Raw genomic sequence first — 27,759 nt, 5'->3', positions numbered from 1 at the left:
GTAACTGATGGAAAAGGCATGGGAGAACCATCTGGAGTGATATCTGTGTCTGGACTGGGCGTTGCTAACACCAATGTGGACACACACACACGTATTGGTGTTCATGGAAGATTGGAGCACTGGACTCTAATCAATTGACACCTTTAAAGTCTACCCCCAACACTCTAAAAACAATTTTATTCATCTCTTTTTAAAATTGATATAAATATAAGATTTACAAAAGTTTGGCAAACCTTTTTTTGTGTTTTAAATAGTTTTTAGCCATTCCAAATTATAGTTGCAGGACGGGGCTATTGGAATGGTAAATAATTTTCTGTTTATAAGTTGAACATTTCAAGTGTTTTTCTTGCCACCCTCCCTTTTCTATGCCTTCAGGGAATAAGTGGATTACCAGGATTTTCAGGTCCTCCTGGACTTCCAGTAAGTAATGGGGGAAATGTGTAACTGAAAAAATAAAAAGTGAGCTCATTTTAATATAGATGTTAAATCAATAGCACAAGGAAATAGGTATTGATAAATTTGCTACATGATGAAAATGGCACAATAGAATAGCATAATATGTTAGTGTGGATTGGTAGATCATACAAATCAAGTTGTATTTCCTGAAAAACTAGAATAGACTAGAGTAGAATAACAGAATAGAATAGAATAGAATAGAACAACTGTTTAATAACATATAATTATAAAATAGTTACCTCTGTGCACATTTCCCTCTTCTTTTTCCTTTCCTTTCCTTCAGCTTAAAACATCAGAAGAGAAGGGCAGTACTGCGGGGGGAGGGGAAGATTTAGGGTAGACTTTGTCTAAATGAGAGTGACTTGAGCATGTTGTTAAGGGATTTCGTGTTATATAGAAAGGCCTTTTGTTTTATTTATATCTGTACCTCACTTGACAATTCTTTGTTTTAATTAGCCCATTTTATTTGCTATTTTTGTTTAAATTATTTTCTAAAATGAAATTTACTACTTAAATATTTAAATAATCATTTATATTTAAATAACTATATCTAAATTAGCTCCTCATTTCCCTCACGTTGGCTTCCTCGCTGTTTCCACCTGGTCCCAGGGCCTGGTTGCTTCTCCTTTTTAAAACTTACTCTGTTTTCAGGGCAGCCCCGGCTATCCTGGACCTTACGGTCCTGCTGGTTTACCAGGATGCAATGGTTCTAAGGTATGTACTTCTTACACAGGACTTGATCAGTCCATGTTTTGCTGAATGTGCCAATCAAGCTGAAGTAGCAATGAGGTGGGCTAGACTTTCCTGGCAACATTCTTTTAACCAGAACCAATGGTACTTGTCTTCAGGGCAGAAATGTGATGTTTGAACCAGGAACCTACCTGTTTCCTTTTTTCCTATGCCTTGGTTTCTGATTGTCTTTGGAGGAAGTTCTTTCTTATTTGCCCACAGAAAGATAACGAGTTATTTTCATCTGAGGTTGTGACTGTATATAAATCGGAAACTCAAGCTGGGAATACAAGATATGTCTTTGGAGAAGGAGGACTGAGCTTTCCTATGTTCATTCGTCTCCTCTGTTTCCTGACTGCCCGCTCCTCTTCCCAGAGTGGTGGCCAAGAAAGAACTAATCACTGAGGTTTCAAGGAAACAGCAATTAAAAAGTTCTTGGCACAATTAAGCTTTCGCCATTTATGCACAATTTGAGAAACAATAGATTTTAATACTGTTTTCAATTAAGATAATGGTTTTCTGACCTTCAGACTCATGACCCAGTAACCGTAAGGAACTTTGGTTACTTTGTCTAGCTTTACCATTGCAGGGTTGGAAGAGAGAAACAGGGAAAATATCTCAACAGGCTGTTTTAGATCAAGTAAGAAGAATGACAAGTTTTGTACGGTCTTTCTTCCAGGGTGAGCAAGGATTCCCAGGATTTCCAGGGACACCAGGCTACCCAGGGGTCCCGGTAGGTTTTCATTTCTAACTCTCATCAGAAACATAAAGTGAAATGTAAGTGTTTAGTCCAGAACGGCCATGTATTGAAATCCATCATGGGGATGTCTGGTGCAGCCAATAGTACTAGTAAACACTAAACTGATAGTTGGGGAATGAATGAACAAATGACTTATGAGTTCAGGTTTACATGTTGAGACTTTTTTTTACTTTAAAGGAATACAGTGGAGCTAAGTAGTAGGCAGAGGAGAGACTGGGAGGGGGTGACTCAAAGAGTGAGAGTGTGGGGTAGGAGGGTGGCTTAGAACCAGGACTTAAAGAGCTCCAGCATGTAACCTCTAGGTCAAGGAGAATAAGCCTGTGAAGGAGGCATGATCCTGGTGGTAGAAGGAGACCAGGAGGCATGTATGATGGAAGGGCAGGAAAGACATGTTTCAGTAGAGGACAGTGACAGACAGCTGCCTAATGCTGCTGAGAAGTCCAGTAAGAGAGAAACTGACATTTTGTCATTGACTTTAGCAATGTCAAAGTCATGGCAGAACTTAGCAAGGGAGACGTCCATCATGGAGAGAGGCAGGTGGCAGCTGTGGGACTGAAGAATGAGTCAGAGATGAATAGAACAGGAGGTGTGCAGATGACATGAAGAGAAGGGCAGTACTGCGGGGGGAGGGGAAGATTTAGGGTAGACTTTGTCTAAATGAGAGTGACTTGAGCATGTTGTAAAGGCAGCAAAAAGTACACAGTGGAGGGAGAAGGTAGAATAGAGGGAGAAGTGGGATGTTGTTTACTTGATTTGTGTCTAGTGGTTAATATGACACTTTCTTTCCTAGGGTGCCATTGGCTTAAAAGGAGAAAAGGTAAGACATCTGTGGTATGTTATTATTAAACATCTCTAATTGTACATATGAAAGAGACTTCTATTAAATAATGAGATACAAAAATTACAAATGAGATTGCATCATTAATCCAGAATCCATAATACTTGGGACATGATATTTATTTCTATTGAACAACTTCTTCTATCTCTCATCATAAGTATACAAGTTTCTTATCATCCTTTAAGGAAATAGAGTCTGGGAGAAAAGAGCTCTCCTCGAGGCTAGGACCCACATTCCACATCCAGAATTGCCACCAATTCTGATATCTTGGGAAACCCTTTATCATCCTTGTGTCTTCTTTCCCTCCTTGCACAGTAAATTGTTAATTTTAGAAACTATGAAAATGCTTTGAATTCTTCAAAATGAGATAACTAAGCCATTTCTCTAAGTATATACCCTGGTATCAATGAAAGAACATCCAAACCTATAAAAAAGTTTTGTGAGAGTTTGAGCCAAATTTTTGAGGACATGCCCAGAGCAAACTCTCAAAGGATTGAGAAAATGCTGCAGAGAAGGCAGTTTTGCAGTTTCTTTTATGAATTTAAAATAAAGGGAGGAGACATAAGGAAGGTACATGAAACCCATTGGTGGTACATTAAGGGAGTGGGAAAAAGCAAAGCAAGGGAATCTCTAGGATTGGACACAAAGCAAAATAGAGAAACTTCTTTCACATGGATGGGTACAGGATAGTTACATCTACAGCACATGGAGATGGTATTGGGCAACAGGATGACAATAAGGGGCTTATGATCTCACGCTCTAGTGTCAGCAATTGTGCCTTCAGGGGTCTAGAAAAGAAAATGACTGACATTTCAAAGCTATATCATCTTAGATGCATAAGAACAGGGACAGGGCTCACCTAACGTAAAAACTGACCTTTGCTAAGGAAGCTATAGGCCTGGGAGGCGACCTGCCCAGTTCAGAATTTGTGAACAGACCATCCTGTGTGGTTACTTTTGGTCACTGAGCCTATCATGTTGATGATGTAGCCCCTTTTTCATTCACACTGGAAAGCACTTTTATCCTTGAAGTAGCATGACCTTGAATAAGCATGTAAAGGGGTTTTAACCTTTTGCACTCGGATGTCGAGTGTGACTCGACACGGTTAGCATTAAATCCTGAGTAGAATAAAGGAATCAAGAAAAAAGCAAGCGAGTGCAAAGGGTTAAAGATATAACATTGATTATGTTCAATGAATTTCATTTTCAAGGGTGCTCCTGCTGAAGGAGAAGGTATAGAACATGATGGCAAAGGGGATCCCGGGCTGCCAGGAGCTCCAGGAGTCCAGGTACAAGCACTTCAGAGAACAGTCCTACCACCCTCAGTGCCCCTTCTCTGTTTTCTCCTGTCTGTGTGTGTCCTTCTCTCTCTTTCCACCTCTCTCTCTCCCTCTCTCCCTCTCTCTCTCTCTCTCTCTCTCTCTCTCTCTCTCTCTCTCTCTCTCTCTCTCCTCTCTCCTTTCCCCTATATTTCTTTCTCACGCTCCTAAGAACATTTTTAATATACATATTTCTTCTATTTACATATGCACCTCATTTCATTCTAAAACATTCACCTTATAAGACACTGCATGAAGCTGATGTAAAAAGATGACTTGTACATATGTCTTTTCATCTTTTCTTGTCTCAGTGACCCAAGATTTCCTACATCTAAGGTGGAATCTCCAAGGAAGAGTTAGGTTCCACTTACTCTGTATTTGTTAAAACTCAAGGCTAGACTTGTATCGCATGCTGAACACAATTTAAAACTGTAATGTTAAGTAATAGCTCTATCATAAAATTTGCATGATAGTAATAACTGGGTTTTACTTAAACTGCAGCCATAAATTGAAGGTGTCATGCTCCTCAGATCTTATTAAAATATTTTAATGGGCATTGTCTGTAGGTAAGAAGTACATTTACTCTTCTTATTTGTCTCTTAATTTGAAGGGTTTGCCGGGCCTCCCAGGTTTTCCTGGACCTGTGGGCCCACCTGGCCCTCCGGGATTCTTTGTGAGTACTAAGTCGCCATTGCTGTAGACACTATAAACTAATGAAAGAGTTATAGCTAAAACATTTAAACAGTTTTCTGGCTTGGTGCATTTCCTGCTATAATTATAATTTGTGGATTTTTTTAGGGTTTGCCAGGAACCATGGGGTCTCCGGGACTTAAGGTAAATTACAGTTCATAGGTCATATCAGCCATAACATCCTACCCAATGAGAAAGCCAAACCCAGTCTGATTCCACACATGGGTCAATACAGCTATTATTAAAAAAAAATCAATAAATAACAAATGTTGTTGAGGATGTGGACAGATGGAAACCCTTGTGCACTGTTGGTGGGAATGCAGATATGTGTAGGCATTATAGAATGGAGGTTCCTAAAAAATTAAAAATAGAGCTACCATGTGATTCAGCAATTCTAGTTCTGGGCATTTATCTGAAAAAAAAAATAAATCCAAAAACACTAAATAAAAAAATATATGTACCCCATTGCAACATTATTTATAATAGCCAAGATATGGAAGCAACATAGGTGTCCATATATAGATAGGTGGATAAAGAAGAGCAGATAAATGGGATATTATTCATCAATAAAAAAGAATGAAATCTCTTCATTTGCAACAACATGGATGGACCTGGAGGGTTTATGCTTTGTGAAATAAGCCAGACAGAGAAAGACAAACACTATATGATTTCACTTATATGCAGAATCTAAAAAACAAAACAAATGAACAAACAAAAAATCAGAAACAGACTCACAGATACAAAGAACAAACTGAGCGTTGCTAGAGGGGTGGGATGAGGGTAAAAACAGTAAAGGGGAATATAAGGTACAAACTTCTTGTTATAAAGATATGGGGACTAATGTGCAGAGTCAGTAATATCATAACAATTTTGTACGATGACAGATGATTCTAGATTTATTGTGGTGATTACTTAGTAAGGTATATAAATGTAGAGTCACTATGCTATACACCTGAAACATATAATATTATATATCAACTATACTTTAATTTTAAAAAAATAATACATTATTCCAAGATTAAATAAAATGACAATTGTGACCCTGTGGGGAAAAGTTAAAATATAAGTGTTCAGTTACAAGTATTAGAACTTCAAAGGGTTTAGAAAATGTATTCGTATTCCTTTTTCAAAAATAATTTGGTTTTGTATTTCTTACAGGGTCACATGGGTGATAATGTGATTGGACAAAAAGGAGAGCGGGTAATTTAAATACTATGGTTTATTTGTGGGCAAGATATTTGAAGTTCCATAGCAATTAGCTATACATTTTATTCAGTAAGTCACACTGAAATGAATGCATTTGTTGTGTCTCAAACTTTCGTTTGCTGTTTTCTTACAAGAGCACTAATGGGGAAAGTACTAGCTCTCTCAAACATAGTAAAGATAATGTGGTTTAGTTTTTAATTCTTGAGTATATTTATCTTTAGGGTGTGAAAGGATTAATAGGACCTCCTGGATCACCAGGAACTGTTATTGTGACGCTGACTGGCCCAGATAACAGAACGGTAACTCTTCAATTTTATTATTAGGGTTGTGCCTTTCCATTTCCCTTACCTTTTTTTTCTATAAGTTGTCACCTAATCCCCACTCAGCCCAATCCTCTCAGCCTTACTGAGCCTCAAGGTTTTATTCCTTCCTTATTTTATACTCATGAACCAAAAAAATGTGAAATCTGGCTCACCCTTTACTCTCAGTCTTTCCCATTGTCACTAACACAGAGTGGGTATTTAGTGAGTATTTTTGAATAAATTATTACAAATTGGGTGTGCAGCTCTGAGCCAATTGGATGGGAGAACCTAAAGATATGAATGGAATGGTGTCATAATTATAAGGGACATTTTTATCCTGCCATCATAATCCCAAGGATAATTTGGGCCCCATCCCTCTCCAAGGATACTATAGTCTTGTATTTGGACATTAACATTTGCTTTCAGAGTACAGAGCTGAATCAAATGCTCAGAAGTGCACCACAATATCATACACCAATCCTGACACTAGGTTGATCCTGGAATGTCTGGGAAGGGGGATGGAGAAGCAAGGAGGTAGCTAACAATTTTCTAATGGATTAACTAAGAAATAAGCATAAAACACTCTTATCTTATAAACTTATAATTAATTGTGTTTTAATAAAAGCTTGATTGAGATATAATTCACATGCCATAAAATTCATCTTCTTTATTCAATTCATGGGTTTTAGTAATAAGGAATTTTAACAGCTGTATTAAATATAATTCACAGACCATAAAATGACTTATTTAGTGTATAATTAAATGGCTTTTAGTATATTCATAGTTTCGCAACTATTACCACATTTAATTAGAACATTTGCATCACACCAAAGAGAAACCCCTTAGCCATCACTCTCCAATATAATTTTTAATAATAGAAATTTTCAAAACAAAATATAGTAAAATGTAATATGACAAAAAAATAATTCACATCAAAGACTGGGGGGTGTGGGGTTTGACCTAAAGAGAAAAAAAACCTAAATTTTCCAGAGGTAATTAACAAAAATAAAATTAATAAATTTTAAAACTTTATTGGCTGCCGAAACCGGTTTGGCTCAGTGGGTAGAGCGTCAGCCTATGGACTGAAAGGTCCCAGGTTCGATTCAGGTCAAGGGCATGTACTTTGGTTGCGGGCACATCCCCAGTAGGGGGCGTGCAGGAGGCAGCTGATCGATGTTTCTCTCTCATCGATGTTTCTAACTCTCTATCCCTCTCTCTTCCTCTCTGTGAAAAATCAATAAAATATATTTTTAAAAAAACAAAACAAAAAAAAAACTTTATTGGCTGAAAATTGATAGGAAAAAATACCTTATCCTAACAAAAATCTAAATCTGGAAGATATCACCCAGGATGGGGAAAATGAATTTGAAAGAAATGATGCCCTCAAGAGAAGACACACATTGGAAAAAATATAATCAATAAAACATGATAAAAGCAAAAACAAACGTGATTAATAAATCAAATTCTCATTGTAACATTTACTCAGAAAATAATTGATTGCAATTAAAATCTTTTCAATATATTAAAAATTAAGGTAAAACACATTAGAAATGATGTGATTGTGCTTATAGAAAGCTGATTCGGGAATTCAGATTAGTTTAATGTAGTTTGATTTTAAAAAAAGATAGTTTCTTTTAAAAAATTAGTATATGATTTCAGTGGGTTCATAGTTATAAAATTCAAAATGTGAAAAATGATAATGTGTCGTGTTAACAGGAAGTACATAGGTATTCTGTAAATCCAGTGTATTTAACAGTTAGAAGACTTTTCTAAGTATAAGCAGTAAAATCTTGTTTGATCTGTTTGTAATGACCTTAAATTGTTTTTGTGGCAGGAACTCAAAGGGGAGAAGGGAGACAAGGGCATGATGGGCCAACCCGGACCTCCTGGACCCATAGTAGGTCATTTAGAGTCATGTTGTTCCTTTGAAACACAAAATAAAACCTTAGTGGACATTTTAATGGCTGACCTATCTTCAAATCTTAAGATTAGCTAAAGACCAATAGTATTTTACCACAGAAGTCATGAACATAGAAATTATTTTATGGCCACTTCTAGCTGAAATCCTAACACTGTTTCACCCATCCTAGAATTTATTTTCAGTATCTGTTTTTTTAGCATCTGTTTTTTAATTAATACTCATAAGTAAGACTTCCCTCTTAGATGACCCATCATTTCAACATTTTTAAATGTAGCAGAATAAGTAGAAGGGAAAGGTGAATAAAAATCAATGTAAGTCAAAAATCAATAATTTGTAAAACTTGACATAACTCTCATTAATACAGGGACCACCAGGAGACTCTTATGGATCAGAAAAAGGTGCCCCTGGAGAACCTGGTTCACAGGTAAACTAGGAAATTCATTGTCATATGCCGCCTCTATTGGGCAGCATTTAGCACTCTTTAGGTGACAAGTATAAGATGGCCAACTCAAACTAGCTTAGATTTTTTAAAATGTTTAAAGGTTTGAGAAGTGAAATTTATTTGTTCAAGTATCTAAGAAGTTCAAGGACTCCAAGAGACTGAAACAACATGGGCAGGACACTCTCCATTTCTCTTCTGCTCCTCTCTGTGTGTTTGCCTCATTCTCTCCTTTACCAAATGATCTTTCATCTAGGGGGCAATGAGGAGAATGAGCAACAGACAACTTCAGGTTAATAGTATCCAAGGAGAAAGAGTGTGTCCATATATAAAATCCCACAGAATCACTCTGATTGGCTCAGCTTGGGTCATGTGTTTAATTCTGGAAAAGTGACCATGTTCAGGAATAAAAGATACCATGATTGGCCAGGCCAGTGGGGCAGGGGGCTCCTGTGGCTGACAGCCCCATCAGAACCACACAGAGAGAGGACAGCTCCACAGGGCACTGGGCACACTGTGATGAGAAGTGAGATACAGGGAAGACAGAGCAATAGGGGCCCTCTCTCCCACCCAGCTCTATTTTGAAAAGATTTAAATACATGTACATCCTATCTAATAATAGAGTAACATATAAATTACCATCACTCCACTACGCCCACGATTGGTTGGCGGGAGGCTGGGGGACGGGACTCTGGGTGGCCTATCCAGCTATTGAGAGGCACGGATCCACTGCCACTGAGGGGAGCTACCCTGCTGTTGAGAGGTGCAGGGGGCGGGACTCCCGCCCCCTGCGCCTCTCAACGGCCAGATCCACGGCTGCTGAGGGGGCCTGCCATAGACACCCAGCTGCACCTCTCAACGGCAGGGTAGCCAGGTGTCCGCAGCAGCCCCCCTCAGCAGCCGTTGAGAGGCGCAGGGGGCGGGAGTAGCCTCCCTCAGCGCCGCGGACCATCAAAAGTGGGGGAGCTGGGTGCCTGTCTGCTCGGGCACCAGGCCTTTCAGAAGCCTCCGCCAAGCTGGAGGCTTCTGAAAGGCCTGGTGCACCAGCAGACAGGCACCCAGCTCCACCGCGAAAAGTGAAAGCGTGTAGGGGACCCTACACGTGCATGATTCAATCATGCACTGGGCCTCTAGTATTATTTTAAAACTCTAAAATGTATATACTAGGAAAAGTATTTTTTTTTCTAAGAAGAAATATTGAACCAGTATGATTTTTAATTCTATCATGGAAGGTAAATACCATAATAGTTCATCCAAGAGCCCTATCTGTTTGGACATTGCAACATACTTTTTATACATATATTTAAACACAGGCATATCTGGAATTCATGGAACTGGCAACATTTCAAATAAATAAATTGACTGTGAAACCTTCCACTTTTTGTGTTTCCTTGTCCACCTCTCAGCTCAGTGCTTGCTTGATTTTCCTTCCAAACTTGGATGGACAGTATCAATTTAAGCTTAGCTCTTAATTTCCTCTCTTTCTTCCTTATTTCCCATTCCCATTGGTCTCTGCCTTCCTTGCAAGAGGAGATGTTTGTGTGTCCTGTGATTAATATTTGTCCTTCTAATAACTGGGAGGGAAGCATCAGTCAAGCTTTCTTGCCTGAGGTTGAGAGGAGATGATGATCTCACTTAAGTTTTCCGTGTTTATTAATATTATCCACATTTACTAGATTACATGTTTTTGTTTTGTTTGTTTTTTAGGGGAAACCTGGAAAAGACGGGGCCCCTGGGTTCCCTGGCACTGAGGTAAAGGCATGGTTTACCTGCTGATATAGTGAAAATGTCAATCCTATTAGATAAAGAAGGATTTTTTTGAGAGTCACTTAGTAATAAAATAACCAAAAACATGCAGTTTTTAAAAATTACATTTGAGAATCATAATTTTACACTACAAAGAGAGATCAACTGAGCACATTTTCTTTTTTCAGAAAGGAATTCAAACCGTTCTGCTTCCAACAGAAGAAATTGATTCATGTGTCTTCTGACCCATTTTCTTCGCTCTGTTCTTTAGGGAGCCAAAGGCAGCAGGGGCTTCCCTGGGTTGAGGGGCGAAGATGGCATTAAGGTAATCCCTTTCCTCATGTTCTATCTTCAGCCTTTTTCAATTGGTTGGGTGTTGCCCACTTTTCCCCCCTCACTCTGTAACTAGGTACAAGAAATTGCAAACAGTGTTCTTTAAAATGCCTTAGTATACTTAATAAGAAGTGAGAGATGTAGCAACTTTACTTAAACACTTGAAGGTCTGTCTAGTGGAAAAGATATTAAATTTATTCTATGTAGTAGAAGCTTAGGACCAGTGATATTTCAGCTCCCCACAAGGAAGGACCTGGAAAAGGCCGGGGATTGTAGAAAGTTTCGGGTTATTGGAGGTCAAGCATAAGGATAGGTGGCTCCATGAGTCTCAAGCTGGGCCATTACACACTGAAAAGTCATCATCAGTTAGTTGTGAAGTGTATTCCACATTGTTTCTTTCTGACCACATGTTGCAGACATATTCAAATAATTTTCATATGTAGGTATATGTGCAAATTCAAGGTTTATCCTCTAATAATACCACTTCCAGTAGAATTCTGAAATGCCCTCTTCAGTAGATAGGAAAGGGGGTTGGTTACCATTGGGATTCTGGGAACTGCATACAACCCATAGCCTGGCAATCCAGTTCCGCTAATCTGGGAGAGAACTGCGGAGTGGACAATGCATGTGGACATCCTTTGAAGGGAGTGGCATGAAAGAAATCTGGAGAACCACCAGAACAACCACCTCTGCAGAACCTTGCTGATAGGACTCTTTAACCAGCTACAACCCTCCAGGAAAATAATCTAAAGTCAATGTCCCTCTCACTATAACTTGGTTTGTATATTACATAGAAATAACATTACTTTGAGCATTTATTGTTTACCTGTGCATTTTGCTTTTTAAGTCTACCAAATGTGTAAATACTTTTGATGAATGTACCCATAATTGTAATTGTTTTTTGCCATAGGGCTGGAAAGGGGACATTGGCCCTCCAGGATTTCGTGGCCCAGTAAGTATCATTAAAGACAATGTCAATGTCATATTTGATCAAGGAAATTTTAAAACAGGGTCTCTCATTAATGGTTATGATAGAGATTATAGATTTTACTTTTTTTATCAAACCAGGGCAAAACAATAGCTGTTGTTATTATTTGACAATGAACAAATATTTCTACTTGGTTCTTTGGTCTTTGATATGCACTAGTAGTACCCATCCTGGGCTGTGGGGAGGAAGGATCAGATCTGGCCCAAGGGGATCCTGCATTCTGAATAGAGTAGGAGGACAGCTGGCCACCCAGAGGTGAGGGAGCCAGCTCCACCCTCTCCAGCTAGTCATGACAAGTGCACCTTCAGGCAGCAGGAAAAGCTCAACCAGGTTTCATGCAGGGCCAGCAAACACCAATCACCCACCCCAAGCTCCATCTCAGCAGGTCATCTCTTCCTTGCAAGGAGGACATGGATGTGATGGCTGTCAGCTTCTGGCTGCAGGGTGGCCACATTCTATATTCTGTGATTCTGCAGCTAAAGGAAAGGAATATAAGGGAGCCAGGCTCTGAGTCCTGATATCCGTTCCTCTCCTCCCTCAAAAGACAGTGGTCCTCACATGCAATGTGCTGAGCAGGGCCGCCATTTCTTCATTGACAGCACAGTGTATGGTACGAGAGTCATGGGGAGAGGAGCTGTTCTATTGCAAATGCAGTTCTCAGACCCCTAAGACCAAGTAATTTAACTCAGTAACTGGAGGAGGGTCCTGGAAACCTGCATCTTTATACTACAAGCAAATGATTCAAACACGAGTAGTCCCAAAACACTTTTATGGAGTTGCTGGGAAGATGAAACGGGCTATTTTGTGAAAGCTCTTAGCCAACACTCGGCAGGCACAAAGAGGTCATTGTGGATTGTACGAAGGAGATTATTACATTATTATTATTATTTCTATTATTATGCATTCTTTTTTGTTATTTTCTAGTTATTGTTTAACCACAAAGTTCTTGTTACCTCATCTTTAAACAAGTCAACAAAGAATTGCCCCATGTAAAATATGAAAAAAACAGAGGTTTTTAAAAACCTTTTACATTTTCATCTTCTTTTCAAGATAAATGGACTGAATTCTAAGTGAAATCTACTTTTCCAATTGCACTTTAGAAGAAATCTAAGCATTTTTAGCTTACTCTGTATTTTCTCATGCTCAACTCTATATAACTGCAGTATCTACTGCCATTAGAGGAAATTGCTTAGGAAGTAGATAGTTAAAGAGACCAGAAGTAGGTCCATAGAATATGTCAGAAACAGTAGTACTTAGTGTAGGTCAATGGTGTCCTGAAAGTTAAAGACACAGTCAATAGAGTACTGTTTGATATGTAGGCCTGAGAATAAAATAAATTCAGTGCATCAGGACAAGCATTTTCAAAAAGTGAAATAGAACAGAATAAAAATATCAAAGTTGATCATATTCATAAGGTAAATCACTATTTTGTGAAACTTTAATATCTGTGTACATAGTTACACATACATAGATATATCTGCCTGTATGGATGTATGTGTAAATATAAATGAAATATATGATGCCATACCAGAAATATCAACTTTTATCTTTAAACTAGAGGCCCGTTGCATGAAGAGATTCATGCAATAGGCCTTCCTTCCCCTGGCTGCCGACACCCGTTTTCCTCCAGCACCCGGGACCCAGGCCTTCGCTCTGCGCTGCCTTCAGTCTTCACTCCGGGGTGGAGCACTGCTCCTGTAGCTCCCACCACCCCCCGACCTCCCCCTCATAGCAGGCTTCTCACCCTGCCCAGCAATTCTGTGCCTGCATTCATGCTGCCCAGAGGCCCGGAGGGGCTGGGGGGTGGAGCCACCGTCATCTTAATTTGCATACTCACTCCTGATTGGCTGGTGGGCGTAGCAAAGTGACGGTCATTTTTGCATGTTTCTCTTTTATTAGTGTAGATTTGTCCATGCCATATACATGACTACTCTATTTCTGCTAACACATAAGTCTATGAATTGAGAAAAATGAGGAAAGTATCATTTTGGCTTAAAAGAAGAAATTGAAGTCATTGCATTTAGTGAATGTCCATAAATAGCTATTCTTTCATTTTCTTCATTTCTTTTTTCTTTAAGACAGAATATTATGATGCATATGCGGTAAAGGGAGATGAGGGAACTCCAGGCCCTCCGGGCCCCAAAGGAGCTCGTGGCCCACAGGGTGAGAATAAATTTCTTCCTGAAGCATTTGTTGACCATTATAATCTTTCAAGGTAACACAACATGTGCTTATAGACCTAGAATTTGCAGGGGGAGAAGGGAAGTCTCCTCATTTTCATGGATGGTGGTATTTTTTGGTGTCTCCTAATTTCCATACAAAACTTGAAAATTTTATGTGAAACTTTTGAATGAAAATACCAAAAAGTCATTAAATTAACTTCATGCAGGAAATCACGAAGTTCAAGTCTGGCAAGCAGACACTCACATGGTCCGAGGGCAGGACCAGGGAGTGTAAGAAATCTGTAATCTCAGCGGGATTACAGATATAAAAATGGAGACCTGAATGGCTGGAATTTGAGCAAATCCACACCAACAGTGGCAAGGGGTGACTGAAGCCCTGGTTTCCTGACGCCTGGCACCATGAATTAAAGACACACTTACTTATCTTCTGCCCCCTTTGATGGATTGGAAAGGTCTCGGCCATGAGCTCTCTCATCTCTGGCTGTGCCTTAGAAACCCTGGGACTTCTTCACTGATGCCCACATCAGGGTCCCCCTATGATTCTGATTTGTCAGGAGGAAGGCTCTGGACATGAGCAGATTGTGAAAGCGCCTCAGATTATTCTAACGTGCAGCAGGATTGAGAAGACTAATCTAGGCAAATTATTGGTTTAAATAGGATTTCAAAGGAGATGTGTGCTTAAAGGAAAAATTCCCAGTGTATTTAAATGAACAGACAGATACATTTAGATACAGATTTTTTTTAAGGCAATATTAGAGCTAGAAGCAATCTGAGGTGGGACACCAGCCCAAACTACAGATCCTTAACAATTCCAGCTGTTTGCTTTTCTTGTCTCGGAACCATCCCAGCAAAGTACACACAGAGTAGGCTCTTAGTGAGTTTCTGCTGAATTATTTGAAAATGATATCTGAGATTAGTTTCTTCTCTGCAGTTTGTCTAAATAAGTAAAGTTTTCTAATATTTATCTACTAGCTTTCCCGTTGCAGGAAAATTCCTGCAATGGGATTTCCTGCTGCACTCTACCCCGCCTCCGTTCCTCCTTTGCCGCCCGCCTCGCCTTCTCCTCCGGCCCGCCCGCGTTTCCCTTCGCCCCCGGCCCCGCCTCCGCCCCGCCCTTGAGAAAAAGAATATAAAAAGTATGAAAATTATTTATTATTAATTATTATTATATTATAACCCAAGATTGCAAAAATGGGGCGACAAAGGTATTTATTTCTTCGTAAGCAATTCATTGCTGTTCTATATTCATAGGTCCCAGTGGCCCCCCCGGAGATCCTGGAAGGCCTGGTAGGTACATATTTCTCGGGGTATCAACAGAAATGCTATTAAAAAGTAAAATGCACTGCTCTAGTAAGTTTGCATTATTTACAGGAGGCAAATCTTTCATTAATTGGTATAAAAGTGTTTGCAAATTCTTACTTGTGAAAAGGAAGTGGAAAATTATACAGAGTGTTGTAGAAATGCTCTTTTTCACTTCTCAGCGGTTTTAACTAAGTGTAAGACAGCAAGCTGGGAATATGAGAAGAAGCCTTGAAACTCGGAGGAGGCACAGAGAGAGAAAAACTAGTTTGATGGCGATTAGCTTGGTTAAAAATCAGTTTTCAAGTTTCATAAGAATTCATAGGTTATACTTTTTTATGTGACATTTTAAATTTTACAATATATTGTTTATAGAAACAGACAATTCCTTAAAGTAGTAGCATCCATCAGTCATTAGCGTGGTTGCTTCTTGAGAAAGGAAGGAGAAATAGAATCAAAGATGGTTCCACAGAGGCCGCAATTATAACTATAATGATGTAATGTGTCATTTTGTAAAGGAAGAGAAACTAAGAAAAATATAGCAAACATTTGATAAGTCTTGCCATCCATTATATTTTTCTTTATACCATGTACATTTAAACTAGTTCCTAATTTGGAAAATGAATTGTAATTAAGCAGATTGCAGAAGTATGTATATATTATCATCCTATTGGAAAAATAGGTGAATGGATAAATAGTACGTGTACTTGCATGTGCATAAAAACATATACATCAAACTATAAACTGTGAGTGTCTCTTGAAGTTAGAGGGACAAAAGGATATTTCAGAGGTCTGGCCAAAGGTTACAGAAGACTTCTTTCTACACGCCTGGCCCCTAAGTAATGAATAGATAGGCTCCTTCCAGAAGCCAGTGAGTGAAAATTATAAAGCTCTAAAACAGTGTCAGTCAGAGGCATTTACCTTTATGCTCAAATCCTTCGGCTCAATAATCAGAAATAATCAGATTTTTCTCAGTCCCTTGGTGATGAGGTCTCTCTGCTTAACAATTAAACCGTTTTTGAGGCAGAGATTCAAGACTTCCCCCCTCCTCACATCCTCATCATCTTAGGAGAGATAGATGAAATGCATTTTGTACCACCGGGCCTGGCATCTCTCCCAGGAGGTGCCTCCTCCCCCAGCACGTCCTTCCATATCTAAGACAATTGGCAGGAATGAAGTCCAATTACAACTTTCTTTCTTCTTTGGGACACTACAAAGTAGGCATCTCATAGTCTCTAATTTAAAAGTCTACAAAATAGCATAGATTGAAGAATTCTCATGAAGTCCTTTTAAGTAAAAGGGCTACTGTGCATCCCAAACTCTGTCTCAGTCTCTTGTCATAAACGACATAAATTAGCTTGTGGGCATGGAGAGTTCTGAGCTCCGCTGTACTGTGATCATTTAACAAGGTCACATGAAAAAAGAAAGATACTCTTAATTTTATATGCTCAATATACCTTTCAGTGGTGCAACTGTTATAAATCAGAATACATCACATTTTTCAATTGAAAATAATCATATGTTAATCAGGGAAAAATTAAAATATAATAAAATGATTCTTTTTCTCCAAGGGTCATCAAAGCCTGGCCTCAGAGGAGCCCCTGGACCACCAGGCATGAAAGGAAGTAAAGGGGAGCGAGGACCCCCAGGAAAGAACGCAGTGGGGTCTCCCGGGGCCTCGGGTTGTCCTGGTTCACCAGGCCCTCCAGGGCTGCCGGGACCTCCGGGACCACCAGGTAAAGATGCCTAATGGGTCCGTTTTGTGTACATTGCCCAGTGACAGGTGTGTGCGAATCAGAGGCAGAGGGCCTCACTTAGAACTTGGCCGTCAGCCTGCGTGGATCTTAGCAGTTAGCTTTCCACTGGTTTCATTTTATCAGCTCTCTGTGGAAACAACTACGGTGGCATGACTACTCTGCAAGTGCAGCAAAGCTTTACCCGGAGTTCCCACAGACGGCAGAGTGAGAGACAGGGACACGAGTTATGGGGCAGGGAAGGAGTGATGATTATCAAGTTGGCCTAGGCCAAGGGCAACTGCTTGTTCAGTCCCTGGAGACTGTCTTCCAAGAAGCTGTGTAACTTTGTCTCAGGATAACCTGTCCCAGGGGAGAAAGAGGCAAGAATTTATCCACCAGCTTCTACTTCTCCTGAGTCAAAGACGTGCTCCCACAGCACCGGCCTGCCCACCCCTCACACCTCCAGGCTGTGTTTGCCTGGCTCTCAGGGCATCCCATGCTTTGGCATCAGCAGGGAAGCCCCAGAGCAAGAGGCTGTAGGTGTGCAGTATGGGCTCAAGACAAGATGCTGCCAGGTGGAGTGGGTCAGAGACCACAGAGCTGGGGTCCTCAGGATTTGAAGTGGTACCTGGAGGTTCAGGTTCAGGTGTCCTTTCCTCTCCATCTCTCTGAATAGCCACTCGGCATCTGTATTGGCTGATAGGTACATAGAACCTATGAAAAAATATAGGTCACTCTTTGTATTTTAAATACCCTTCCTGGCAGGTGCCTGGCAGGTGGCTGGCAGGTCTTATGATTTATCCTCAACTCTCGTAATAGCCTTAAGAATTTTCTGTGTCAGGGACTATTTGAAAGGAAAGAGACAGTTTTTATAGACAATATGATTACAAATGTAGAAAATCCAAAAGAATAATCTGGAAGACTTTTAGTATTACTAAGACAGTTCAGTTAAGAGTCTGGTTATGTGAGCAATATTTTAAAAAATAAAATAAAAGCATTTCTTTAGGCCAATGACAACTTAAGAAATTATCCCATTAATAAAGGATATAATGTCCAAGAATAAATCTGTCAAGTTACGGTATAGACCAATATGGAAAACAAAGCAAAACAAAACTAAACTAAAACCTTACTATGGATTTTAACAATTCCTAGTCCTCCGCGTCTTTCTCAAGATGTGGGCCGTGTCCTCATTTTATTGATGGCAAGCCTGATGTGCACAGTTCTTGTACCGAATGGATGCTGAAGTCAGTATCTGGCCCCTGTACCACTCCCTCTCCCCTTGGAGACTGCCCTGGCTTGCTATCTTCTCTTGCTAAGCGACATCTGTCTGTTCGCCCAGTTGCAGCTTCAAATTCAAGCCCTGCAGACAGTTTTCATTGAGCCCGCACCCTAAACACTCATGCTTAGCCCGGTTGTATAATGTTTCACATTGCCCTGTCTTGGTCAGTTTCCTCTAAAAGAATCAAAGCTCCTTGAGGTCAAGGACTGTGTCTTCTCTGCTGTTTTAAGCCCCATCGTTTGCTTACAGGGGGATGGAACATGGCAGGTATTCAACTACTTGTTGAATTAAGTATGAAATGAGTATGACCATTTGTTAAGTACATATAAATGTATCAATGTGTAAGTATACATATAAGTCTACATTAAGTATAAAACTGCCATCTGATTTTACTGTTTAAAGATAACTACCCAGTCACCTTGAAGACACAGAAAACTGGATCACAAAAAGGGCATTCTTTTCACAGTCAAGCAGACCTAATATAACGCACACCAAGTTCCACCCAAACTAAGTGTTTCCAGTGTTATCTTGTTGCAATGAAATTTTGGGCAGCTATAGGTACTGTTTTTGAATATTTAGTTTCATCAGCATGGCCTTCAACCTGTATTTGAAATGGCAAGACCAAAAATTAGGTTATAGAACACCGTAGTTTAAGAGAAGTCGCTATTCATGGTAACACTATACTAGCAGATAATATGTGGAAGACTGTAAAGAGCTTTCTTGGAGAGCTGCTTTAAGAATGAGAAACTCAGTCGGTGTGAACAAGCAGTGAGGAGGAAACGGGCGACATCCTGAGTCAGAATTTTTTCCCCTCGGTACGTATTAGCATCTACAATATATCAAGGAGGTACATTTCGTGTATTCAACATGCGCAGAAGCACACGATTTTGACCCTTTGCCTAAAAATGCTAAAGGGATAGTCTTGGAGTAATTGGAAATAGTATAATAAGGTAAATGGGTTGCTTGTGTGTAATGAGAAACACCATATAAATATCACATGTGGGTGATGTGAAAGGAAAGGCCGGTCAACACGCTTCAGCCCTTCAGTTGCAGCTAACCTTCGAAGGACTCAGCTTCCAAAACAAATGGGGAAATGCATATACAATAATACATATTATTAAAATGCTTGCTAGTTGAAAAAGAGAACACTTAAAGAAATGTCTTAAAAACCAGTGTCTTTTTGTAGGTGACATCGTCTATCGCAAAGGTCCCCCTGGACAAGGTGGGCATCCAGGCCATGTGGGGCCTCCAGGAATCCCAGGTGTCGATGGGCGCAAAGGTTGGTTCAATCATTGGGGTTGTTCTAGTACCATTCTCATCACCATCATTATCACTGTTCTTTTCTCCCTGAGGCAACAATGATCCCAAACAGCAGGCAGTCAGAGATGGCTTCTTTTCCAAAGGAATTTGCTAAAAGTATCCCTTTATCTGTAAAGCAGCCATTTATTTAGCAACCATGCAATAAATCATTGGCTGTTCCTAGAATGTGAGTTTTATCCTGCACTGAAGGAGAGAAACACGGACATCGTAGCTATTTTACACTAAACAGGAGTTTCTGTCGAAGAGCACCTACACGCTCAGAGGGATAAAGTGAAAGAATGAGAGAGAGGGCCGAAAACCAGGACTGCAGGCTTTATTAGAGGAGAAGGACCCTGCCAGGCTGTCTTGCAAGGGGAGAACAGCAACATGTGCAGAGGTGAACACGCCTTTTGAGGGGGGGAATGGGAAGGGATGGGGCTTAGGGTACTCAGCACGTGCTGATGGGTGGTTTCATATAAGGCACATGATTAGGCACTTAGGTACTTAGGAATCAAGAGCTTAGGGTATTTGGAAGGTGCTGATTGGTGGTTCAATGTATAGTCCATATAAGGTGCCTGGTTAGGTGCTCAGGAATGTCCAGGCCACAGGTGCAGGTTACGTCATTCTCCGTCCATCAGTTGAGGGAAGGGAGGATCTATCATAAAGTAAGCAGATATAATAGATGAAAAGTTTTTTATTAATGTGTGAAATGTCCTACATGATTTGCACTACATGGAAGAATGTCCAATGTAAGAAAGAATTGTGCAGTTGGAAACTCCCTGTCCTCTCTGCGGACGTGTTGTGGGTGTATGAGTAACCGAGCACACTCTCTTTGCAGGGGAGCCAGGCCTCGTGTGCACAGACTGTCCTTGTGTCCCAGGGCCTCCGGGTCTCCCAGGACTGCCGGGATTTGATGGCGTAAAAGGAATCCCAGGTACAGACGATTTGCAGACAAGTGTTTTTGCAAGTACAAAGGGTCAACTCACTGGATGATGTTTTCCTTGGCTTCCCTACAGCTCAAAGAATATCCTACATAATAAAAGGGTAATATGTAAATTACCATCACTCCGCTACGCCCACGATTGGGCCAGTGGGAGGCGCAGGGGGTGGGACTCGAGGTGGCCGGGGTGGCTGATTGTTCTTACAAAGGGATGCTGAGCTCACGTTGCCAGCGGCCGCGCAAGCTCAGCGTCTGCGCCATGGCTGTGCTGCGGCACAGAAGGGGCCTCTGGGGCAGCGAGCCGGGCATCTGGTGTCCCCGGCTGACGAGGCGGCGCGGGTGGGCAGGCAGCGCGGCTCCTGGGGGAGGAGTCTGGCGGTGGTCAGGCCGCAGGAGTGTGCGGCGGCGTCCTCAGAGGACGCGGGTTTCCGTGCAGCCTGGGCCGGCCGAGGGAGGGCTCGTGAGGGAGCTGGAAGGCAGAGAAGGCGGTGGCGGCCCCAGCCTTCCTGGGCAGGAGGCGAAGGCAAGACCTTGGCCCAGGCTCCAGCCACCAGAGGACCATGCCCCCGCCCCGCCGCACCCTAGGGGCCCAGGGACTTCGGAGCTGCCGGCCACACCGGGTCCCGACCAGCGGACAGACAGACAGCTCCCCCGCGATCGAAAGTGGGGAGCTGTGTGTCCGCTCCAGCACCAGCGGACCCTCTGCCATCAAAAGCGGGGAGCAGGCTGCTAGCAGTGTCCGCGCCAGCGTGCTAGGATTTGCAGGGCAGTGAATATGGCCTGGATGGCAGGTTAGGCCTAGGGGACCCTACACGTGCATGATTTAATCATGCACTGGGCCTCTAGTACTGTATATAAGCAGTAAAACCATTGGGATTACTGTAAAAAAAATATATCGTGGCAAAGAACTTGCAAAAAATAAATCTGAACAAATATTTGTTAATAAACTGGCCTGAAATGCATTCAAAAGATCTTCTAAAGAAATCATCTTTACAGAGATGCTTAAATACCTATAGGAAGTTAAAATTGTACAGCAAAATGCAATTTGACAACAGATATCCAAAGTCTTAGAAAAGTTTGTACCCATTGGTCCTGCAATTGAACTTTTAGGAATCTATTGTAAAGAATATAATTGGATAAATTTGGAGGATTAAATATCCAAAGGTATTTATAGGAGCATTGTTTACAACAGTTAAATTTGAAAAAGCAATCTAAATGTCTCAAAACAGCACTTAGCTGAATAAATTATGGTTCACCCACACAGTAGGCTATTGTGTACCCATTTGAAGTGAAGCTATAAATGTATATATTTGTCAATGTGTATGTATTAATGGATATAAAATTTTTGACTAATATACATGAAAATTTTAGCAATTACTGTCTTTTGATGGTAGATTTATGGGTGATTTTCATTATCTTACTTCTTTTTTTTTTTTTTACATTGAGCATGTATTACTTTTATCATCATAAAAATGTATCTCTTTAAAATTATAAAGACAAGAATCTTAGGAAGTTAAAATTTTTGAGCTCTTGTTTTTTTTTTTACGTTTTCTGTTATCCTAGTGATGTACTACCATTCTCTTCTTGCACTGTATGTTTTAAAATAGAAATTGTCTTTCTTTGCTCAGAAGAAAATACCCTAGTTTTTTTTTTTTTTCACACACTGCCTTACCCTTAGAATTGGTGTTCAATGAATATTTACCAATTCACTGCTTTTCAGGAGGACGAGGGGCAGCTGGCATTAAAGGAAGCCCAGGGTCCCCAGGAAGTGTGGGTCATCCAGGATACCCAGTAAGATTTCATGGTTATAAAGCTTTAATTTCAATTTGGAGAATGGAATACTCTGGCTGGAAATATGGTTGCACCACACAGGCTATTGGTTTAGTGCCTGGCAAAGGGCAGGCAGTTAACAGTTACGTGTTGAATAAATGAATGAATGAATGAATGAATGAATGAACGAACAAATGATGTGTGAATGAAATAATGAATTTATAATCATTTAAAATTGTATCAGAGACAGAACGCAGATCCGTGGTTGCCCAGGACTGAGGTTGGGAACAGGAATTGATTGCAAATGGGTTTAAGGGAATTTAGGAGAATGATAAAAATGTTTTGAAACTGCACTGTGGTGTTTGTAATATAGATATATACATTTATTTTAAAAATCATTGAATTGTGTTCTTACAAAGGATATATTTTATATGTAAATGATACTTCAATAAAGTTGTTTAAAATTTAAATTTTGATTATAATAGCAAATCAGGAAGTTACATGTGGATAAATATATTAAATTATCCAGAGATGCATGTTAAAATTTACCAATATTCTAATAGAATCTGAATTGTGATGATTATTGTATCATATTGAGGTATATTATTGTGTATGTTGCATTGAATTGTATTGTCTAGCTACCAAAAAAGAAAAAAAGCTTAAAATTATATTTGTGGGCCAAAGAAGTGTCTAAAAAAATACACGTTTCATTAAAATTGACATTTTTCTATTAAGATTGACACAAAAACAACTCTACCCAAAAGCAAATGCAGACTCATGTCTCTCCCACCCTAGGGATTCCCGGGTGCTCAGGGTGATCCAGGACTTAAAGGAGAGAAAGGCGAAGCAGCTCAGCCAGAGGGAGAAGTGGGTAGTCCAGGAGACCCAGGGCCCAGGGGGCCACCTGGAAGAGGGGGCTTGGATGGAATTCCTGGAACCCCTGGAGTGAAAGGATTACCAGGACCTAAAGGCAAACCGGTTGGTATCAACTTTTTGTTTATGACAATGTGTTTTATTTATTGATTTTTAATTTCTTTATTGATTAAGGTGGTACATACGGTATCAACTTCTTTAAAACATACAATTTTCTTTTCAATGTTACAACCTAGAAAATATTTTAAAAGACATTTTATAAGAAAACATTAATACAGATGGAGTATCACCTTTGTGGAAATACCTGATGAAAACCAAACAAATAAAGATTTTAAGCTGCACTGATTTGATTTTAGAAAAGTACCATTAACATGAATGTCATTTCCATTTGAACTGTTGACCAATGTGAGGTAGGTTTGAGGGGCTACTATCACATGGGTGGCACCCCATTGTCGGACATCTCAAGTGGGAATCAGAGTTCCCAGTTGATGAAATGTGACTGAATTCCAAAGGGCACAAAACCGCAGAAACCATAGGGCACCCTTATGTTAGTGATAATTTCCTTCAAATGCCAACTTCTCTTTAATTCAATACTTTCTCCCTAAGTGGCATTCATATTCATGGAAATATTAATCTATGTAAGGAAATACTGGAATGAAGCACTATCCAAACATATTCCTATTGTCACAGGCACTCAGTGGTGAGAAGGGGGACCCGGGTCCTCCAGGGGATCCTGGCATCCCTGGGTCCCCAGGACCCGCAGGACCAGCTGGACCACCAGGCTATGGACCGCAGGGAGAGCCTGGTCCAAAGGGCGCCCAAGGAGTTCCTGGAGCCCCTGGACCACCTGGAGATGCCGGTTGGTTAGTTTTCTTTCCAGTCCTGTTTTCCTGTGGGTGGGTTGATGGTTCCTAGAGCTAGTGAAGCTCCCTCAAGATCAGTGGATGTATAGAAACTTATTCCTAAGAAGTAGAATATGTAAACCCGTAGACACGGGGAAAGAATATAGAGGACATATTAGAGAAAAATCTATTTTTTTCTGTTACTAAACAATTCAGCTAAACTTTCCTAGGATAGTTTATATCCATTACTGACATAAATATATGGAATTAATAGAGCCTAACAGATGAGTAGAAGTCAGAGTAAACAAAGGGATTGCAAAAAACCTATGAAATTGATCTTGAGATGCCTCTTCTAGGTCTCAAGGGTCCACTAATATGATTAAAAATTTGTTCTTTTTGACTCATAACCCAATAAATGACTTATAAATAAAACTTCAAAATATCTAAGACAAATGAAGAAAATTCGTCTAATAGTAGTTTCAAAGTCCCAGTAACTTTGGGATCCACGTGTACTGAATGAAGTTGCTGGATTCAGGATGGATCTGATCATCAATATTTATCTGTAGTGAAGAATGTGGCAAAAGATGAGAATTACATGTTACTGACAGTGTTTAATAAATAATGCTACCATAATCAATGTTTACTTCTAAAGTCACTGTAAAAGGTGAGACCAATGAACCAGTGGTCTCCAAAATTTTTTGTAGCATCCCTCATTGGTAAAAAAATTTTGAGTGCACATCCCCATGGTTTAAATGTATAAATTAAGCTTTAGCTTTACATACATATGTGGACAAAAATGCTGGCATACAATTTATATATTTATACTATGGGGGTTATATATATATATATAATGTACCGTATTTTCCAGTGTATAAGACAATTTTTTAACCCAGGAAAATCTTCTATACGCCCAGTCATCTTATATGCCAGAAAATACGGTATTTTTTTCTGTGCCTCACCTTTGAGGCTGCTATTCTAATCCAAGAATTGGCCAACCATGGCAGCTCACAGTCCAAATCCAGCTCACCGCTTATTCATGTGTCGTCCAAAAGCTAAGAATTTTTTATATTTTTAAATGATTTTGGGAAAAATTTTTGAATACTATTTTGTGACAGGTGAAAATTATATGAAATCCAAGTTTCAGTGTTCATAAAGTATAATTGGCACTCAGCTACACTCATTCATTGCATATTCTTCCTGGCTGTTCTCATTCTATGATAGCAGAGTTGAGTAGTTACAACAGATACCATCTGAACCACAAAACTGAAACTATTTTCTATCTGGCCCTTGACTGAAAATGTTTCTCAGTCCTCTTGTAATCCATCTTCAAACCCTCTTCTATTCTTTCTAACTGTGAATCTTTAGTGAAAGACTCCAATGTTCTAAAATACATTATCATCAAATTTTCCCAACACATTACTTATTTTTCCTATCTATATAATAAAGGCCTAAGCAACTGTTACAGCAAAATGACCAGAACGACCGGTTGCTAAGATGCACACTGGCCACCAGGGGGAAGACACTCAATGCAGGAGCTGCCCCCTGGTAGTCAGTGCGCTCCCACAGGGGGAGTGCCACTCAGCCAGAAGTTGGGCTCATGGCTGGCGAGTGCAGCGGCAGTGGCAGGAGCCTCTCCTGCCTCTGCAGCAGCACTAAGGAGCAGTGAGCCAAGCAGTAATGAGCAGCGAGCAGGTGGGCAGTAAAGAGCAAGGGATCCCAGATTGTGAGGGGATGTCTGCCTGCCAGCTATCCCCCGAGAAGTCCTGAACTGCTACAGGGCGCAGGCCAGGGTGAGGGACCACCCCCAACCCCGTGCACGAATTTCGTGCACCAGGCCGCTAGTAAATATATAAATATATGGACAGTACTAATCACTAACATGTTTTTAATATTGGCCACTGTGGTCAGATCATTATCTCAAACCTTTACTAGCTAGGCAGGCATTATTTTCACAATGACACATGAGAAAGTTATTGGAGAGGTTTGGAAATATGTCCAAACTCACAGACCTTACAAAGAGCAAAGCCAAGATTTAAGCCCACATCAGCCCCACTTTGTGGTTTGTGCAATATTTCATATGTCCTTCTTATGAAAACTAGTTGCCCAATAAATGAGCATCCTGCCAGTATTCACCAATATTTAAGCAGAATTCATATTACCAATTCTTTTCAGAATAGGCTCTCTTCCAATAGACCAGCATGTTGGGCTGTTAATTAAAACAAGGCACAGATAATAATAGATGCTTACAAATATTTATCAATTAAATTAAAAAGTTCCTATGGGCTAGTCATCATTAAGCCAATTTTGCAGAGACTATTCTTCATATTCCTTGGAAAATGTCTGTAAACCCTTTATTATCATATCATATATTTTTCCTCTGAACCAAGAAAAAGCTTCAATATGCACACTAATTTTATGATCATGAATCTTCTTAAGGTCCTAAGGGAGAGTTCAGTGTTTCAACACCAATCCCAGGGCTCCCAGGACCACCAGGGCCACCAGGCCATGCTGGCCCCCGAGGTCCACCTGGTAAGTATCCTCTTTGCCAAGTCTGGTGCCTGGCATCAGATAGCACCCAGACTTTCCTGGGAAAACACTGTTCCAGTTTTAAGGAAAAATTATATTCATTGGCTCCCAAAGAGAGCACAGGCCAGTTTGTCAGATGACAAGGCAACAGACAGGGGACTTGCTCTTGTCCTTTGAAGTTACCCAGATTATTCCCATTGGTGCTTCTGATTCCCAAGGGGAGTTGAAACAGTTACTTAAGAGGAATTCGCAAGCAGAACAGTCTTCATGGATTTTGGTGGAGGAGCAAGGAATGGTTGCCAGCGATTACTATGGTTCCCACAGCTTCTTCATTGGAAAACTTAACTTCTTTGCCAATATGATCTAAAACTTAATTCTGCATGCATGGAGGGAGACTTATATAATTTAAGATATTTAGAAAAATTCTTCTAGGAGATAAATTATATTTTCAAAATTATTTGCAGTTCCTAATGATTAGTCCACTGGATAGGAATGGGGAGGAAGTCAGGGTTGTGGTAAATTCTTTTTTAATTTCCAAAAATGTCTGGGATGACACAGAAACTTAAACATTTGGTTACAAGGCAAGATAAAGGAAAGTTGCTGATGTGGATGTATATGTGTTGTTCAGGCTTCCCGGGACAAACAGGAAAATGTGAGCCAGGTGCTCCTGGGCCTGACGGGGATCCAGGAATTCCAGGAATTGGATTCCCTGGGCCTCCTGGACCTAAGGGTAAGTTAAAAAAATTTTAAAACATAAGGTTCATTGTGGATATTTAGAAACTATAAATATGTATAATGAATAACATAGAAAATATCCATACTACCCTTTAAAATGATGTCTTTCATCAGTCTTAAATGGGGAAAATATCTCACAATGATGAGAGGTGAAAAGGCAGAGTTCACATTGATTTATGCAGTCTCACCTCAATCATATTTTTTAAATGCATAAAAATTCACCAAAGTGATTCTTCTTGATAGTGGGATTGTGAGGAATTCTTTCTTTACTTCTGAATAGATGCCTACACTTTTTCATTTATGCATTTCTTCACTTTGTACATTTCTCTTATAATAAAAAAGAACTATTAAATCACACACAGCTGATTTCCCTGTTCACTCCAAAATAAACCACAGAAGTTATTTTTCCTTAGGAAAAAAAAGATGCTGTCTCTCATCAAAGGAAAAACTCTCCAAAGAAATGCAGAGGTTCCCCACTGACAAGTACACACACACACACACACACACACACACACACACACACACACACGTCAAGTCTTATCCAGGGTGAC

At 40.2% G+C, this 27,759-nt stretch overlaps 1 protein-coding gene across 1 annotated transcript in view; it reads left to right on the top strand.

Moving 5' to 3' along the window:
* The window catches only part of COL4A3 (collagen type IV alpha 3 chain), a 73,268-nt gene that overhangs the window by 7,487 nt on the left and 38,022 nt on the right, over nt 1-27,759 (top strand). The window contains exons 5-28 of the mRNA XM_054722847.1: nt 376-420; nt 1,108-1,170; nt 1,865-1,918; nt 2,736-2,762; nt 3,994-4,071; nt 4,712-4,774; nt 4,900-4,935; nt 5,950-5,991; nt 6,219-6,296; nt 8,134-8,196; nt 8,585-8,644; nt 10,367-10,411; nt 10,677-10,730; nt 11,649-11,690; nt 13,805-13,889; nt 15,161-15,196; nt 16,780-16,944; nt 19,410-19,502; nt 20,361-20,456; nt 22,183-22,253; nt 23,028-23,210; nt 23,796-23,964; nt 26,384-26,476; nt 27,102-27,203. Of these exons, the coding sequence (XP_054578822.1) occupies nt 376-420; nt 1,108-1,170; nt 1,865-1,918; nt 2,736-2,762; nt 3,994-4,071; nt 4,712-4,774; nt 4,900-4,935; nt 5,950-5,991; nt 6,219-6,296; nt 8,134-8,196; nt 8,585-8,644; nt 10,367-10,411; nt 10,677-10,730; nt 11,649-11,690; nt 13,805-13,889; nt 15,161-15,196; nt 16,780-16,944; nt 19,410-19,502; nt 20,361-20,456; nt 22,183-22,253; nt 23,028-23,210; nt 23,796-23,964; nt 26,384-26,476; nt 27,102-27,203 (1,843 nt within the window). The remainder of the gene's footprint in view (nt 1-375; nt 421-1,107; nt 1,171-1,864; nt 1,919-2,735; nt 2,763-3,993; nt 4,072-4,711; nt 4,775-4,899; nt 4,936-5,949; nt 5,992-6,218; nt 6,297-8,133; nt 8,197-8,584; nt 8,645-10,366; nt 10,412-10,676; nt 10,731-11,648; nt 11,691-13,804; nt 13,890-15,160; nt 15,197-16,779; nt 16,945-19,409; nt 19,503-20,360; nt 20,457-22,182; nt 22,254-23,027; nt 23,211-23,795; nt 23,965-26,383; nt 26,477-27,101; nt 27,204-27,759) is intronic.

Source organism: Eptesicus fuscus, chromosome 11, assembly GCF_027574615.1.
Source record: "Eptesicus fuscus isolate TK198812 chromosome 11, DD_ASM_mEF_20220401, whole genome shotgun sequence".
NCBI lineage: Eukaryota > Metazoa > Chordata > Mammalia > Chiroptera > Vespertilionidae > Eptesicus > Eptesicus fuscus.
The sequence above is the reverse complement of the archived record's forward strand: the minus strand, read 5'-3'. Positions and strand labels throughout refer to the sequence as shown.